This window comes from Schistocerca americana, chromosome 2 (assembly GCF_021461395.2).
Source record: "Schistocerca americana isolate TAMUIC-IGC-003095 chromosome 2, iqSchAmer2.1, whole genome shotgun sequence".
NCBI classification, from domain to species: domain Eukaryota; kingdom Metazoa; phylum Arthropoda; class Insecta; order Orthoptera; family Acrididae; genus Schistocerca; species Schistocerca americana.
Window position 1 is genome coordinate 1020951418 of NC_060120.1, and position 19337 is coordinate 1020970754.

A 19337-nucleotide genomic window follows, 5' to 3' on the forward strand; every position below is an offset into this window, starting at 1 on the left:
GATGCTCTGAAGTCCAGCCACAAGAGATAGATGCTCTGTAGTCCAGCCAAGAACCTTGACCACTATCACTGATTTTTACTTGCTGTAACGTGCAAAACTAACTCTTGTTTTGTTCAACAGACAAGCATGACGTTGAATTGAGCCTATCATTACAGACAGAAGCAGACTAGGAGCGGAAGACCAATGCCATAACCAGTCAAACAAGCACAACATCAAAGGGGTATTGGAGAAATTCAGAGTCACGGTAACCTACAATAATGTGCAACAAATGTTTTTAACTGTTCACAGATAATAGCAGCAACTGAGCGACGCCAGGGAAAGGGGTTTGCTATAAAAGGTCACAGTATGTAGTAGTAGCATGTTGACGTCAACTGTAGAAAGTAGAAAAAGAGAAATTAGTAGTTAGAGACCATGTGGTTTTATCCACAGGGAAAGACCGTCATGCTTGTTTCTATAATTTTGTTTTGAACATCTTGTTTAAGAAATGTCTTTCTGTAAAATAATTGTAATGTATTGTACAGGATGACGTAAGAGGAAGTGGCTTAGGCAATAAGTAATCATGTATGAAATATCGTATCATTAGTGAGTGCAGTTACATGTTCCTACAAGAATAGGTATACAGAGTAAAAGGCATATTACTATAAACAAAACTAGGTCTACTTTGCGTCTTCGGGTCGATTCCACAGTGCCAAGTGTTGTAGGCGATGACATCTCGGTCGGTGAAAGATTCCAATCCAGGTAGGGACGCATTCTCACAGCGGACAATTGCGAGTGTAAACCAACCACTGCCAGCTGCTCCACTTGCAACATCAAATGAAAAATTAAGTCGACATCCACAAAAAAAAAGAAAAAAAAGGTCCATTAAGTGTAACAGATTGTGCTGTCCCATTTGTTCCAAGTTTATTTTCCAAGCTAATTGTTGTTGTTGTTGTTGTTGTGGTCTTCAGTCCTGAGACTGGTTTGATGCAGCTCTCCATGCTACTCTATCCTGTGCAAGCTTTTTCATCTCCCAGTACCTACTGCAACCTACATCCTTCTGAATCTGCTTAGCGTATTCATCTCTTGGTCTCCCTCTACGATTTTTACCCTCCACGCTGCCCTCCAATACTAAATTGGTGATCCCTTGATGCCTCAGAACATGTCCTACCAACCGATCCCTTCTTCTGGTCAAGTTGTGCCACAAACTTCTCTTCTCCCCAATCCTATTCAATACTTCCTCATTAGTTATGTGATCTACCCATCTAATCTTCAGCATTCTTCTGTAGCACCACATTTCGAAAGCTTCTATTCTCTTCTTGTCCAAACTATTTATCGTCCATGTTTCACTTCCATACATGGCTACACTCCATACGAATACTTTCAGAAATGACTTCCTGACACTTAAATCAATACTGGATGTTAACAAATTTCTCTTCTTCAGAAACGCTTTCCTTGCCATTGCCAGCCTACATTTTATATCCTGTCTACTTCGACCATCATCAGTTATTTTGCTCCCCAAATAGCAAAACTCCTTTACTACTTTAAGTGCCTCATGTCCTAATCTAATTCCCTCAGCATCACCCGACTTAATTAGACTACATTCCATTATCCTTGTTTTGCTTTTGTTGATGTTCATCTTATATCCTCCTTTCAAGACACTGTCCATTCCATTCAACTGCTCTTCCAAGTCCTTTGCTGTCTCTGACAGAATTACAATGTCATCGGCGAACCTCAAAGTTTTTATTTCTTCTCCATGAATTTTAATACCTACTCCGAATTTTTCTTTTGTTTCCTTTACTGCTTGCTCAATATACAGATTGAAAAACATCGGGGAGAGGCTACAACCCTGTCTTACTCCCTTCCCAACCACTGCTTCCCTTTCATGTCCCTCGACTCTTATAACTGCCATCTGGTTTCTGTAGAAATTGTAAATAGTCTTTCGCTCCCTGTATTTTACCCCTGCCACCTTCAGAATTTGAAAGAGAGTATTCCAGTCAACATTGTCAAAAGCTTTCTCTAAGTCTACAAATGCTAGAAACGTAGGTTTGCCTTTCCTTAATCTTTCTTCTAAGATAAGTCGTAAGGTCAGTATTGCCTCACGTGTTCCAGTGTTTCTACGGAATCCAAACTGATCTTCCCCAAGGTTGGCTTCTACTAGTTTTCCATTTGTCTGTAAAGAATTAGTGTTAGTATTTTGCAGCTGTGACTTATTAAACTGATAGTTCGGTAATTTTCACATCTGTCAACACCTGCTTTCTTTGGGATTGGAATTACTATATTCTTCTTGAAGTCTGAGGGTATTTCGCCTGTTTCATACATCTTGCTCACCAGATGGTAGAGTTTTGTCAGGACTGGCTCTCCCACTGCCGTCAGTAGTTCCAATGGAATATTGTCTACTCCGGGGGCCTTGTTTCGACTCAGGTCTTTCAGTGCTCTGTCAAACTCTTCACGCAGTATCATATCTCCCATTTCATCTTCATCTACATCCTCTTCCATTTCCATAATATTGTCCTCAAGTACAGCGCCCTTGTATAGACCCTCTATATACTCCTTCCACCTTTCTGCTTTCCCTTCTTTGATTAGAACTGTGTTTCCATCTGAGCTCTTGATATTCATACAAGTCGTTATCTCCAAAGGTCTCTTTAATTTTCCTGTAGGCGGTATCTATCTTACCCCTAGTGAGATAGACCTCTACATCCTTACATCAAGCTAATTATATGTTTGTAAACTGGCATGCGGTGGCGGCGATGACGATAAACACGTCGACGAGGCATAGTGCTTCAATGCTGTTGCAGATAGAGCTCACAGCGGAATGGTTCCGCTGGCGTGCACTGCCCGCTTATATAGAGAGCGAACGACCTTGGTTACGTAACGACGCTGATAAGAGACTTTGACTGGCCAGCTGACGACGGGCTGGACAGCAGACGAGAACCACGAGGGCACAGCGCAGAGCGTCGCGTGACCAAGGCGATATGAATGAGCGGCTGGCAGACGGCGGCGTAAGTCAGCACAGCGTGGGGCGGCTCTCCAGCAGACACAATGGCCCAGCCGCAAGGAAGGTGGGGGTTACGACCCTCCCCGGAATACAGGGAAGCGGTCTGGTCTCAGAGATTCACTTTCGCCGGGCAGGTGACGCAACGTGGAGAGGAGGACTGTCATGCAGACAAGCATGAGTCCAGGCGTTTGGTTCGTGCGCCTGAATGTTATTGTGAAATGTGGAGGACAGAAGTTGGGAATGCCTACAAATGGAGGTCTGCTGAGGAACCAAAAAACTTACCTTTACCTTATCCTAAAACATGAGATTGCAAGAACCAAAGAAACACGAAGAGCCTGTATTTAGGTACACTACTTAGATGTTCATACATGAAGATTGACAACTAGATACAGATGCACAGAATCCTCAGCCAGCGCAGAAGAATGGTTAGGTTCCGAGGCCCACCGAAATCTAACCATTAATATTTCAATGTCCACGACCACAAATGACGAACAACGTCTGTTCACAGTCGCACACCGGGCTACCACTGGAGACGCAGGGAGCGATTCACCATGGCCAGGTGACGACGAGGTTGGAACCGGACGGGACACTGCGCCACGACCGTGGGTGCAATGGTACGATCGAGTTGAGGGCAGTTGGTTTTCGCAGAATTCAGAGCTGCCACCCAAATTTGTTAGCGTGTGCTAAGTGTTTGCGAATAGTGCCAGTGCTTGTGAATTACATTTGCTGTGTTTATGCTTGCAAACAAAGTGACAAAAGCGTAACGATATCCCCTAAGTCACTAGCCACAAAATTTGAAAGACAGCTAGGAACTGTGTACTCACTAACCTCATTTATGTGTTTGCTTTTGTATAGATTCACTGTCGTAGGCCACTTCGTAGTTATGACGATATGTCTGCCTCATGAATAAGGCAAGGCTCATTTTGGTCATCACTCATAATTTTCTTGTCGAATATGTTAATGTATATGTTGTGGAGTTTTTGTGTATTTGTTTGTTTTGTCTTGTATTGATTTGGTTCATGTGTGTTTAAATTTGTTGTGTGTACTATGTTGTTTTATGTGTCACCTCTTTGATATATGCCAACTGTTTTATGTGATTTTGTACTATGTGTTTTTGTGTCAGTGTTTGAATATGGTTTTACGTAATTATTTATGTGTTAGATAGTATTGAAAGAATCCACATAGATGTGATATTATTCTTGCCAGCAGTTGCCACACTAATTCAATAATTATTTCTGTGGTATTTCACAAAATGTTAACACCTTGGCAGGCACTGCACCTGAGCAGACCGTATTGAAATTTTGTAAAGCTAGAATGTCACATTGTCACCACAAACACGAAAACATCCAGCAACAGGAACACGATTTTGACTGAATGAAGTGAGCTTCAGATGGAAGCATATGTTAAAATTATTTTGTACTACTTTTGGGCAATCTGCTGAGCGTAAATTAAAGAGGGATTACCTGTCGAAAACAGTGGACACTTCAATGTGTAGTTGCAAAGTAGGGAAGGATGAATGGGATGAATGGACCTTATGTCAAAATCATGAACAGGATAGGATGTACTAATTTTGAAAATAAATGATTAAAATGCATTTGATGATGGACAAGAGTAAGTTTTGCTGAGTTTTGTTATACCTCTGGACTGCGTTCCATCAAAGAGGAAGAGAATGTAAATGTAAATATATTTTTGTCCATTAGTAATTTACTTGCCTTTTTTTTCGAACCTCAGAACTATGTACCAGCATAAGAGGATGAGTTAAATGTAAATGCGTCCGTGTCCATAACATATTTAATTGATTTTGAGTATTTTGGGGAACATGAGACCAAAAATTGTTTGCATTTGTTGTAACTCAGGACTACGATCCAACATTATAGAGGCGACTATAGAATAAATGTCTGTGTTCCATAATAATGACTAATAATATCTTGATAAATGTATGTATACAAGTATCATTGGAGAGTGAATGTGGAGGAGGCATTGGCACTTAAATTTCCTTCTCACAAACGTAATGTAGCGAGCTCATAATATGTACAGACATGAATTTTGTACGGCGTAAGGTAACTCCAAATAAGTCAGCTCACATATACAAAATTAATGGAGGAGGATGGGATATTGTAAGGTAGCAGTGTTTTGCACCTTACTGTAATATAATAATTTTTGCAGAGACGAGCTAGATATCTGTTATTATGTTATTTATCAGGCAATCGGCCTATTGAAATTAATATAGGGAGTATCAGACGACATAAGACGCTTATTAACTTTAAGAAATTCGCATTTTGCATGAAGTCGGGGTTCAGGTGATATTTTCACGGAGTTTGGCTGGAGCGGACGAGCGGCACTGCTCAAAGGCAGGGCAGAGATGTGCGGAAGTTTACAACCGACCATTACGAGTCGGCATGCAGAAAGCGTCCCACTGGGGGAGACGCGCCGCCGGAGCAGCTAGGCACCCATTGTGCGGACAACAGAGGCAGGCCTTCGAGGGACGGCGCCTCGTTGGCGCTGGACGTTACGCCGACGCCACTATGTCGAGACGAGCTGGGGCCTAACGGAGCCTTCCCACGAGTCTTAACGTTTTCTGGGGCTTTCTAAGAAACGCGGTTAAGCTAGTGCAATGACCTTTTCCCGCACGAGGGCGAACAGAGAGACACGATTGGTGGGATCAATTTTGAACGGAGTTTCAGTTTGTTCCAGAACATTCTAGGCGCATTAAGGCGCGGAAAGTTTTAATTGGCTGGAAGAAGCCAGGAAATAACAGTGGGAGCGAACTGTGCTGGTCTAGAGCCACGGTACTGGCCAGCTAGAAATATAGCGTGGGGGTGCTGATTTTTGCAGCGGGAAGCTTTTGGAGCTGTTATCAAAGAGAAGCGTCTTAGCTCCTGTAGCGAGCGGACGTCGTGCTTTCGGCTCTACTGTAGGAGAGTAAATTCTTTTCAGTGTGCTGTGCAGGACTTTGAATAAGTCTGCCAGCTGCAACTGAAACTAGTATTCAGTTAGGGGAACTGTCGTGTTTTGCTATTAGAGACAAGCTGATTCCGCCAATTACGGTTGGGAATACTGTCTCACAGAAAGCAGGCAGGAGCAGAGCAATTTCCTTGAGCCACACTTTATTAAAGACGTTACTGGATTCCGCCTTTGGGCTGGTGAGTCCCGTCTTAACGACTGCGAGACGATTGGAAAGAAAGCAGAATTAGCTTTTGAATAGGAGTTTACGAACGGGAAGCCTGTTCGCGAAAATAAATTCATTTTTGTTACAATTGAGGCTCCTCGACGACGCAGACGCCACCGGCAGCTTGCTGACCTGTCCACGACGCTGCATTTCGTAACTTGATGCTCAGCTTCGGCATTTAATCCGATATTACGCACGCCTGTGATTACCAGAGCTCAGTTTTCCAGCCACGCTCTTATTGAGAATTTGGTAATTGAAGTAGGTTTGTCTGCCGTATTTTATGCTCTCTGACAAGAGGAGAGAGTAGAAAATAACAAGTACAGATGCGTTATCCGACCTTAAGAGTTAGTTTCGGAATTTAAGGGCCATTGCCATTACTAGCTTGATTTTATCACTTATAAATGTACGTCATTTTTCAGTTTGATGTTAGGAAGATTATTGTTCAATAAATGTGTTCAAAGCTATCCTTGTTTGTTTAGTAGTGATCAGTTCCCTGAACACTATGTAGTTATTAAATATTAATCAAAATTAGTAAAGGGGCAGTTTTAATTAACAGGTTGGGTCTCATAACAGGCCTTCAGCCAGAGCCAACGACCCGATCCAGTAGGGAAAGTGAACAAGTAAAAGCATTCTTGTTAAAACCCCCCGACATTTGGGGGACCCGCCTAGGATCCCTCATCACCATTTATTGAAAAAACACCCCTTCCAAGATCCCTTGTCGACAGCACTCATTACTTCATGGGAATAAAGTGCTAGCTGTGTTGCACAAGAACGATATTTTCTGAATCCGTGTTGGTTATGTATCAATAAGTGAGTTTCTTCGAGGTGATTCATAATGTTTGAGTACAGTATATGCTCCAAAATCCTACTGCAAATCGAGGTCAGTGATATGGGTCTGTATTTCAATGGGTTACTCTTATTTCCTTTCTTGAATATTGATGTGACCTGTGCTACTTTCCAGTCTTTAGGAACAGACTTTTCGTCAAGTGAGCAGTTGTATATGATTGCTAAGAAAGGCGCTATTGTGTCTGCATTCTCTGAAAGGAACCTGATTGATATATCATCTGGACCGGAAGACTTGCCTTTCTTAAGTGATTTGAGTTGTTCACAACATCTGAGATATCTGCTTTTATGTCACTCACGCTAAGAGCTGTTTTGGTGTCGAATTCTGGAGTATGTACTTCATCTTCTTTCATGAAGAAATTACGGAAAATTGTATTTAGTAACTCCGCTTTAGTGCCACCATCATCGGTTACATTTCCATCCCTATCGCGCAGTAACGGTATTGACTGTTTTTTACCACTGGTGCACTTAACATACGACCAGAATCTCTCTGAGTTTTCTACCATATTTTGAGACAATGTTTCATTGTGAAAACTATTAAAAGCATCTCGCATTGACATCCGCACTAAATTTCGATCTTCCGTGAAACTTAGCCAGTCTTGGGGATTTTGCGTTCTTCTGAATTTGGCATGCTTTTTTCGTTGCTTCTGCAACAGTGTTCTGACGTGTTTTGTGTCCCATGGTGGATCAGTCCCACCTCTTATTAACTTATGCGGTATGAATTTATCTATTGCTGTCGATACTGTATCTTTGAATTTGAGCCATATCTGGTCTACACTTACATAATTAGCTTGGAAGGAATGGAGACTCTCTCTTAGGAAGGCATCAAGTGAATTTTTATCTGCTGTTTTAAATAGATGTATTTTGCGTTTATTTTTAGTGTTTTTGGTTGATATGGTTTTGAGCCTCACTACAATGACCATGTGTTCACTAATCACTGTATCCGTCATGACGCTCTCTATTAGATCAGGATTATTTGTGACTAAGAGGTCAAGTGTGTTTTCACAACCATTTACAATTCGTGTGGGCTCATGAACTAATTTGTCAAAGTAATTCTCAGAGAACGCATTTAGTACGATTTCGGAAGATGTTTTCTGCCTACCACCGGCTTTGAACATGTATTTTCGCCAACAAATCGAGGGTAGATAGAAGTCTCCACCAATTATAACTGTATGAGTGGGGTACTTATTTGTAATGAGATTCAAGTTTTCTTTGAACTGTTCAGCTATTATATCATCTGAGTCGGGGGTTCGGTATAAGGAGCCGATTATTATTTTGGCACGGCTGTTGAGTATAACCTCTGTCCACAGTAATTCGCAGGAACTATCTACACTCATGCTCATAAATTAAGGATAATGCTGATACATGGTGAAACAACGCTCTGGTGCGCAGTTTGCGGATTTAAATCACCTCGGGGTATGACCATGCGGTGCATTTGACCTGCAGTCGTCGCATGGTGGCGCTGGCAACAGTCCACATACGCAAAGGTGTGTTGGTGCATGTCAGAGTACGGTGCAGCGAGTAAGTGTGCAGACGTTTTCAGACGTGCTAATGGTGACTGGGTGTTGAAAATTGCTCAAAGAGCGCATATTGATGACGTTATGAGGGCTAGAATACTAGGGCGACTGGAAGCTGGTCAAACACAGCAGGTCGTAGCACGGGCCCTCCGTGTGCCACAAAGTGTGATCTCAAGATTATGCCAACGATTCCTGCAGACAGGAAACGTGTCCAGGCGCTACAGTACAGGACGTCCACAATGTACAACACCACAAGAAGACCGATATGTCACCATCAGTGCCCACAGATGGCCACGGGGTACTGCAGGTAGCCTTGCTCTGGACCTTACTGCAGCCACTGGAACAGTTGGCTCCAGACACAGAGTCTACAGACGACTGAACAGACATGGTTTATTCGCCCGGAGACTTGCAAGGTGCATTCCACTGATGCCTGGTCCAGGAGAGCCCGTAAATCCTGGTGTCAAGAACACAGTACATGGTCATTGGAACAGTGGTCCCAGGTTATGTGCACGGATGAGTCCAGGTATAGTCTGAACAGTGATTCTCGCCGAGTTTTCATCTGACGTGAACCAGGTACCAGATACCAACACCTTAATGTCCTTGAAAGGGACTTGTATGGAGGTCGTGGATTGATGGTATGAGGTGGGATTATGATTGGTCCATGTGCACCCCTGGATGTCTTTGACAGAGGAACTGTAACAGATCAGGTGAATCGGGACGTCATTTTGCACCAGTATGTCCGCCTTTTCAGGGGTGCAGTGGGTCCCACCTTCCTCCTGATGGATGATAACGCACGGCCCCACCGAGCTGCCATCGTGGAGGAGTACCTTGAAACAGAAGATATCAGGCGAATGGAGTGGCCTGCCTTTCTCCAGACCTAAACACCATCGAGCACGTCTGGGATGCTCTCCGCCTGACATGACGGATGATTGGGAACTTTACACCACTGTCTCTCTCTTCTCCCCCTGCATATGAAATACTGTGCGCAGTAATGACTTCATATATGACGGCGGTTTTAAGCTGAAAATAAAGTAACTTGCTTCTGTGGAAGCTGAAGTGTTTGCTCTGGAGTGACTACTTGGCTCTCATGATTTTTAACTGCCATCATGAGTCAGTTTTGGGAGCTTCTAGGATGATGGACGGAACCAGATGCGATAAGGGGACGCCGTCATACCATTTAACCCATTACTTGCCAAAACCGTATTATTTTATTTTTTCAACCTGGTTTTTGCATTAATGTGAAGTGGCAAATGAAAGGAAAAGCCGACTTGAAAAATTTGAGTATATTTTTAAAACAACTACACTGTCCCTTTTTGGGACACTGGGAAAATTAGCTATCAAAATGCACAATATTATTGTTAATGCAGAAAACTACAAGAAACATCGTGAACAACATAAAAACACTCTTTGTAATATTATTGAGTGTTTATTCAGTACGAAATGAAACAATGTCGTGTCCACAAATATTTCACTTATAACATATTTTTGTTACTTTTTTCCTCTTGCAGTATTCACATTTCCTGAATCTAGCCGTACATCTGTGCTCACCTATCCTCCCATCCGTTTGCTACCTTTTGGTCCTCCACTTTTTGATGTTGCTCCTGTTTTCTTTGAAAGGTACATCACCACCATTCTCCTTCAGACACCCAAAAGTGAGAGCTTATCATCTTGGTTAGCAATTAGGTATGCGCGCCATGTGTTTACCATTTCAATCATCTGGAGGAATAATGGCCACCACTATTTCTTTGATCAAATAAAAGGATAACTGTTTGTCTAGTAGATCAACACCACCCATATGGCCATTGTATTCTTGAACGAGATGCGGGTTCATAACAGATATCCCCTTTTTCTCTGCCCGTGAGTATCATTTAGCACAGCTCAAAGGGGTAATGCACTGTAGTTTGTGGTTACACGTACTAGTTTGTTGCCCCTCCATTTCACTACGAGAACTTCATTCTCTTTGCCAAAAATGTAGCCACAGAATCCTCACCCCTGCTGGTTATAAATTCTACAGTTACTGCTACATCTTGCTCAATACAGTAATCGTTCAGTGATTTTCTTCACTGCCTTCTACAACTGTTATTTCATCTGCACTAAGTCAATCTTCACTCACTTCATAGCTCTCCACTTCTACTTGAATTTCTTTAACTGTCAGGCCCATGTGGCACGTTTTGTCCTATTGGAAAAGTAAAATGTGAAAGGTATTGTTTCACTCTGTTACCTAACCCTGGAAACAATCTCATACAATGTAAAGAAAGCAGATCTTAACAATGTAAATAGTAATTTTTGTATGTAAGACGTGTATACATTAATACGGCATTTCATCGCAGTAGTGATAATCTGAAATGGCATAGTTGCATTATTGGGATGCGTAAAATGAATTGACATTGCACTTATTTCAGGAAATCTGAAATATACTGAATGTTTCATGGATATCCGTATGTTCATAACAAACACACACCCACAACTAAATCAGAATTCACTGTTGTACAAAAACTACCAGGAGACATGAAGTGTAGCCAAGTGCGGAGACAGAAAATAGGCAAATTAATTTCCTTCAAAATTATTTCTTTCCAACCTGCGGGCATTGTCAGTAACAACCTTTACATATAACAATCAAAGCCAAAAATTTCATTGCTTACGTCGAAAGAAATAAAATACAGGGTGTATCGAAACGAATCACCCGATTTAAAAAAGTCATAAATATTATGTTATTTGAGATATGTGCATGAACAACTTACTGTTGGAAAGAGCAAACTCTCGAGGTTTACATGTTTCCCGCTAGGTAGCAGCAGTGTGTGCTGACTTCAGTTCTAGTAAAACTTTTTCTGGACAAAAGAAAGCGTTTTGTGTTCTACGTTTTGCGCAGTACGCGTCAGTTACAACTGCTCATTGTGGCTTTCGTACGAGGTATGGCGTGGATCCACCTATAGCGCAGAGCATTCATTGACGATGGCATGAACAATTCCGAGAAACTGGTTGTTTGCATAAAGACAAATCGCCGGGCCGTCCACGAGTGTCTGACACATACGTTGAACATATCCGCCATAGTTTCACAAGCAGCCCGCAGAAATCCGTTCGCCGTGCAGCTCGCCAGCTCAACATGCCCCTGATGTCTGTATGGCATGTGTTGCGACGACGTTTGCGCATGAAACCATACAAAATTCAGCTACTGCAAGCTCTTCGTGAAGGTGACAAACATCAACGTGTGGAATTCTGTAATTCCGTTCTTGGCAAGATGGAGGATGACAGTTTTCTTTCACGCTTAGAGTTCAGTGACGAGCCAACATTCCATTTAAACGGAAAGTTGAACCGTCATAATGTGAGGTGTATCGTCCATTTTTCTTTCCCAAGAACGCTGTTACAGGAAGCAAATACCTCGATATGCTTGAGAACTTTCTTTCCCACAGTTGGAGACTGATTCGAACGACTTCATTTACCGACAGGATGGGGCACCGCCGCACTGGCATCTGGAAGTGGGAATTTTTAAATCAAAGGATTACTGAACGGTGGATCGGTCGCAGCCTTACAGTACTGGCCTCCAAGGTCACCGGACCTGACCGTACGTGATTATTTCTTGTGGGGGCTTACAACAATGAATGGACTGGGACATCGCATAACAGCAGCTGCGGAAGCTGGAACTCAAGGCATGCTCCAGAATGGGAACAACTTGAATACCGCATTGGCATATACCATGCATCTCAAGGGGGACATATTGAACTCCTATTTTTTATTTTATCGTATGGCTAGCCCCCCCCCCCCCCCCCCCCCTCGTCGGGCAGGCCGTTCGCTAGGTGCCGGTCTTCCAATTTGAAGCTACTTCGGCGACCTGCAGTCGATGAAGATGATAGGATGATGATGATGACAGCACGACATCCAGTCCCTGGGCGGAGAAAATTCCCCGACCCAGCCGGGAATCGAACCCGGAACCAGAGGACTGACAATCCGTCACGCTGACCAATCAGCTACCGGGGGCGGACTGAACACCTATGAAAAGATAGAGAAAAAAACTTTTCGAGCTCCCTATTCACAAAAAAAACCAAATTCATTGTATATGTTTTTTAGTTTCGGAAATACAGACGTGTCAGATCGGATGATTCTTTTTGGTACACCCTGAATTTGCGCCCCAAAAAAGCGATATTGGTGAATAATATGTTAATGTCCGTCGAAACCGACGTTTTCCGTGCGCAGTTAGACAGCAACAGCGCTGAAATCAGCGGCTTAGGACTTGTGACTAAAGTAGCTGGTCTCAATAATATTATCTTGGAGCTCTTCCATTTGGTCCGTGTTTGCATAGAAAAACAGTAATATCAGAAATTGAGTCCGCCTTGATGCAAAAACACCTTGTTATTCGTTTATTACTTTATTATCCCAAACCAGTTTCGGCAACAAATATCACCATCATCAGTGGTTTTTTTTTTAATGTAAGACATGCAGAAAATGGTATAGTTGTACAAACGTAGCAAACATTATTACATTTTTACAAATCGTCAATATTTCAAAAAGACGATTTGCAAAAATGTAATAATGTTATACTGTGTTTGTACAACCATACCATTTTCTGCGTGTTTCAGATTTAAAAACCCACTGATGATGGTGATATTTGTCGCCGAAACTAGTTTGGATAACAAAGAAATAAACGAATAACAAGGTGTTTTTACATCAAGGCGGGCTCAATTTCTGATATTACTGAAGCTGGTCTCGTGGGTCGGTGCAAGGCTGGAGACCTCATTAAAGAAAATACGCGAGGAAAGGAGTATAGAACGAAGGCATGAGTCCGGTTTATAGGACAGAAGTGTAAAAATCGTAAAGCTGTCTGGCGATATTCTTACCTCCGGCTTCCTGCGACGTTGTTCCATCACCTGCTGCTTCGCCTGGCGACTGCGTGCACGCACCAGTCGACGGCTGCTCATCAGCAGGTGGTGCCGGTGTGGCCACAGTGTTAGCCTTCTGCCTCGTGGACCGCTTGCGGGGTCGGCCTCGTTTCTTGAACGTGGGAGTCATGAAGTCGGCCAGCACGAGACCCCTCCTGGGGGCGGAGGCTGTCTCTTCGGTCGCCGGGACATCCGGCGGAAGCGTGGCAGCCTGACGCCCAGCCGCCACGTCGGCGTAGGAAACAGTGTGGGTGCCCTGCGGTTCATCACGGACTGCTGTTCCTCCCTCTGCATCGCCTGTTACTTGCCTCTTGTCTGGAAGTTCACCAATGACACCGGCCGATCCACCCTGTGAGAAATGCGCCGTTACCGACATTTCGCAGTTACATACATACAGGTCATTACAACTGCAGTATCATGAAAACGGTATGCAACAAAACTGCATGAAGTACAGGGTGTAAATTTTAAGTTGACAAACCAGAATAACTCGAAAAATAAGCTTCACACGAAACAATGTGTAGAATCCAAAGTTGATTATTTTCGAGGGGGACATTTTCTGGTGCTAAAATTAGCTCGCCACCCCCAGGCCCCTGGGGGTGGGGCGGGAGGCAACTTTAAGATTTCAAATGAGAACCCCTATTTTTATTGCAGAATCATATTCTACATAAAAAACTACGTACATTTTGCCTTAAACATTTGTTTTGATTCTGGATGCACTGTTGCCTGGTTATTGACCCAGTGGTACCCTTGTATTGCATCCTGAATCACAAATGTAAAATTTTCTGCAAAATCAGAAATTTTTGAATTTAGGGTATTTTGTGTAATAGACAATGCTGTAGAGCAGGGTTTCCCAACCTTTTCAGCTGGCGGACCCATCCTTCAGTCGAAAATCCATGGCGGACCCTTAGTCAGTCAAGAGCACAGTAACTTTAAATTTCAGAGCGAAACCCATGGGAACTGAAAGCTTCCTAATGCAAGTGCCATGTTCCCAATGACCCCCCCCCCCCCCCCGGAAGGCTTAGAGATGAATGAAAACAACTTGAAATTAACGATCCAATTTGAATTACCACTGTATCCAGACACTTACTAGTGGATTTACTCCCTTTGTTCAACACACTATTGCCTGATTAAAGTTACTTGGTAATTGAAATTTCACATGATGGAGCTGTCTTCCTCCAAGAGCAATCAATGTCACGTCCAAACTGTTCGCTGTTGACAAGCTGCCGCTTATGGTCTGCTCACTTCCACTATTTGGCTACTGTTGTGTAAGGAGCATCCATATATCATAACAGTCGTGCGCGCGCGCGCGCTTGTGTGTGTGTGTGTGTGTGTGTGTGTGTGTGTGTGTGGTTTTTCGTGAGATCCGAAGAAAAATGTTCAAATGTATGTAAAGTCTTCCTTTGGTCGTCCTCCCTCCTCATTCATTTCAACTGGAAACTTCCCTCGTTGTGAAGGCGATGGAGAAACTGCACCCTTCTTCAATGATCCTGACTTCAGCCACCGATCCATGTTAGAAGTAATAAACTGCTCAAAAATCGATTATGAAATAGGTAGTGCACTCACAAAGTAAGTTTAACATTTAATGATGCCTGGGGCCAAAACGTGCCACCGAGCGCTGTGATTGGTCGACAAAGCTCGCTCCGCGCATGCGATTCTCTCGCTCGCCGCGCCAACATGTCTGGACGCCAGGGAAGACGAGGAGAACTAGCTGCCGCAATCGTTAGCCTCCTGGGCCAAGCGCTTGGACTGGACAGCAAGCAGAAGAGGAAGAAACCTTTACAGTGCTTCCGCTGTCAGAAGTTGGGGCACTTCGCCGCGGATTGTACAGGAGTAGTCGCGTGTTTGAAGTGTGCAAAGCCGCACCTCACTCGCGACTGTACGAAGCCCAGGGAAGCCGCTGCTACATGTTGTAATTGCGGCGGTTCCCACGCCGCCAACCACCGTGGCTGCAGCTATCTTAAGAACCGTGGCCGCGGGAGGGAGCGGAACACACACCGACGGCGAACCACTGCGCAAGAAGAGGCGACAAGGAATCAAGAAGCGGCAAATTCTCTGCCCGCGCATCACGCCACTGGCACTTCTGCCGGTGCTGGCGCGGGTGGAGGGCTGTGCTGCTGCAATCCCAACAGCATTCACAAGATCGACGATGCTGTCGCCAACGCAGTTGCTGCTGTCAAATCTGCCACGGCAGGTGAGAGGGCTGCACTTCGGGCCGAGGTCGACGAGGTACTCCTCCAGCTCGCGCAGTTTCGCGAGTTGCTGGCCTGTAAGTCTCGCAAGGGGCGAGAAGTTACGATTGCCACCATCGCGACGCAGACGGACGCTCCCCCGGCTCCTGCGGTAACGCAGGGCGCTGTGGGGTTGCCCATGGAGGTGGCAAACAAGATGTCTGCCCCCTCCTCGAAGGAGGAGGCCCAGCGGAAGCAAGATTCCGAATCAGCTCCACCAGTAATACGAGATGACGTGAACAAAGGCATCGAAATGCCCGCCTGCCCTTCCGCGGACAAGGCGGGATTGCCGCTGCTGGGAGAAGAAGTCACAACAGCTGCGCCCATCCAAGACCTGGACACAGAAGAGGTAGTCCACACGCCGCCTGCAGAGACAGAGATCACTGCGCCTGAACTGCTGAAGATGGTCGCAAAATCATTGCGTAACAAGACGTTCGCGCATCACAATACCCCGTACCCCTTTACCGCTTCCAATGTTCCTAAACCACCTCTACCCCATAAGCCTTATGATTTCGGATGGGCAATTGCAAATCTGACCGCCGTCGCTCCTAAGAGGGACTTGGACCTTATAAACCGCTTCCCTATTTTTACCGATTATGACTGGCAGCGTATAATCGCCGCTATTCCGAGAGTTAAGCAGAAGAAGAACAAACATTCCTCTTCCTCTCGCCGCTAGTTTTCTAGCACTCCTTGTATTTTATCCTGTTGAGCTCAGACAAGTTTTAGCATACCCTTTTTTATCCCAGCCAATTTTACCTTTATACTTGTGGAGTAAATGTCAATTGACAACAGACTCCAATATTGTAGACCACCTCAGAGGAGGTTGTCCATACCAGAGAGCTGCATGCGTAAAAGGTTTCAGCGCATGTAGCGCCGTGAGCCGGCGCACAAACGACCCCCGTATTGTTGCGAAACAGTCGATCAGAGGGGTAGTAGCGTTCTCCGGCACTAAACTGTGTATGCGTTCTCACTTAGGAACCGCAAAGGCTGATTGGGGATACGACCTGAAGTAAAAGTACACATGTTTTTCACACGAAAAAAAACCTGATGAATTTGATTTTCACATTTTTATTCAATAATTTTACTCATTATTTTACACGATTTGGTGGAAGGTGGCCGCGGACCCCCTAGAAGGAGCCGGCGGACCCCTAAGGGGTCCGCGGACCACACGTTGGGAAGCCCTGCTGTAGAGGACACTTCTCTAAAAGCAATCATATCAATTGCAATGTTATAACTCAACCCAGTGCAGAGATATTCATAATTTTGCTAACGTCTCTAAACTGAATCATCATTGCGCGCTTACAAACGAAAATGGCCGCCATTCAGTTAAGGTGAAACGTAGAATATTTTGTTAAAACTGTTTTGAACTTCTCAGTTATAGGGTAATCACATATAAAAAAATAAAAATATTTAAAAAATGGTCAAGCAACCAACTTAATTTTTATTGGGCCACTTCATTTGCATTGACCCGGATGAGACCTCCTTCAACTGTACTCTCGTTTACAACCGCTGAAATTCACGGCAGTGCGCACAATCAGATCACTACCAACCTTTCTCCATCAGTATGTGGGCTACTAGTACTATATAATTCCGCTAATGAGACCGTATTTGCTGCTATCGTGTTCTGTGCAAACTACATTGTCAGTGGTTCGTGGAGTAGTTTTTGCACATGAAATGCACTTAGACGGGGAATTGTCGAGCTGGTGGACGCCGGCGTGCGTTGTGAGGGCAGAGCATGTCAGTGGAGGCTCGCGAAGCTCTGGCGCTGTTTTACCAACTTTGGCGTCAGTCCATTAGCTCCGATAGACGACACAACAAATGAAGTACATATTTAAGGAGTTTAATACTGTAACTACAAAACACATTACTTTCAAACAATGAAAACTCCAGGTAGGAACATCAACAATGTTGGAAGTGTAGCCGGCCGGTGTGGCCAAGCGGTTCTAGACGCTTCAGTCTGGAACCGCGCGACCGCTACGGTCGCAGGTTCGAATCCTGCCTCGGGCATGGATGTGTGTGTTGTCCTCAGGTTAGTTAGGTTTAAGTAGTTCTAGGTTCTAGGGGACTGATGACATCAGATGTTAAGTCCCATAGTGCTCAGAGCCATTTTTTGGACGTGTAGATTGCTACTTACCTTATCAACAATGTAGGAAAAGACAGATTGCTACCTACATCCCTAGGCAGGCAATGTGGGAGGGATTTTTTATGTGCAAGGGATCACAGCTGTCAAAATGCAGACACTGTTAATGGTTAGTGGGTTTAATGTGGAGCGAGCTAAACAACAAATCCCTAGTCTGGTTCATGTTCATTGTCCATATCTTCATTTCTGGACTCAGGGCCAAGACACTCTACCTTCGTTCCTTCACAACCTCAACACATTCTCACCCATCTGCTTCACGTGATCCTCCTCAACCCAGCGTGCCACCTTCCTAAATGTTGACTTCCTCCTCTCTGATGGCTCCATCAGCACCTCCGTTCACATTAAACCAACTAATCACAAACAGTATTTACATTTTGGCACCTGTCATCCCTTTCACATCAAAAAATCCCTCACATGTAGACTGCCTATCTGGGGATGGCGTATCTGCAGTGACAAAAACTCCCTTGCTCAGTATGCTAAGGGTCTCGCCAAGGCCTTCACAGACAGGCACTGTCCCCCAGACCTAGTCCACATGCAGATTTGCTGTGCTATTTCCCCTCACACTTCCAATCCTCCCATCATTCCCAAGAACCAGCCACAAAGAAGTGACCCCCTTCATCGCCCCCTACCACCCCAGAGGAACAACTGAACCACGTCCTTCGCAAGGCCTTTGATTACCTATCATCATGCCTTAAAATGAGGGACATCCTACCCAAGATACTTCCCATCCCTCCTACAGTGGTGTTCCCTCGCCTACCTAACCTGCACAACATCCTAGTCCATCTCTATGCCACTCCCAATTCCAACACCTTGCCACAAGGATCATATCCTGCCCAACCTGCCCAGTCCCCCCCCCCCCTCCCCCCGCAGCACTTCTTATTCCAGTCCTGTGACAAGTTTATCCTACCCCATCAGGGTCCGGACCACCTGTGAAAGAAGCCATGCCATTCACCAGCTCTGCTGAAATCACTGCACACCTTTTTATATTGGTATGACTACCACTAGCTGTCCACCAGGATGAACAGCCACTGCCAAGCTGTGGCCAAAAGCAAAGTAGACCACACTGTGGCACAGCATGCAGCTGAACATAACACACTTGATTTCAATGGCTGCTTCACTACCTGAGCCATCTCGATCTTTCCTTCCATCACCAGCTTTTCTGAACTGCACCGATGTGAGTTATACTCACAACACATTCTCCGCTCCCGTAATTATCCCGGCCTCAATCTACAGTAACATACTGTCCCCAAACCCTCCAACCAACAGTTTTCACCCCCTCTGTCCTATCACCTCCTCCCCATTCTCATTTCCCACCCTGTTTATTTGCAGCCCTCTGCCAACGCAAGTGCCTGTCTTCCGCTGCTCCTCTCTTTTTTTGCTCCTTTTCTCTCCACCTTCCTGCCCCACAACCTCCTGATGCTGGCCTGTTGGCAGTCTAGTCCTTGCCCACTCCACCAGACAGTGTTGGTCTCCGTCTCTCCACCTGTACACTACGACCCTTTCCCCATCCACCCCAGACTGCTGCTTGCGTCCCACGTGATGTTGCATTTGGCCCGAGATGCTGGAGTTGGCGGTCGTGTGAGTGTGAGGTG

General features: G+C 44.7%; 1 protein-coding gene across 1 annotated transcript in view; it reads right to left on the reverse strand.

Annotated features, from left to right (window-relative positions):
- Positions 1–19337, reverse strand: part of LOC124594638 — a 99920-nt gene that overhangs the window by 54340 nt on the left and 26243 nt on the right. The window contains exon 2 of the mRNA XM_047133005.1: positions 13336–13726. Coding sequence (XP_046988961.1) covers positions 13336–13726 — 391 coding nt within the window. The remainder of the gene's footprint in view (positions 1–13335; positions 13727–19337) is intronic.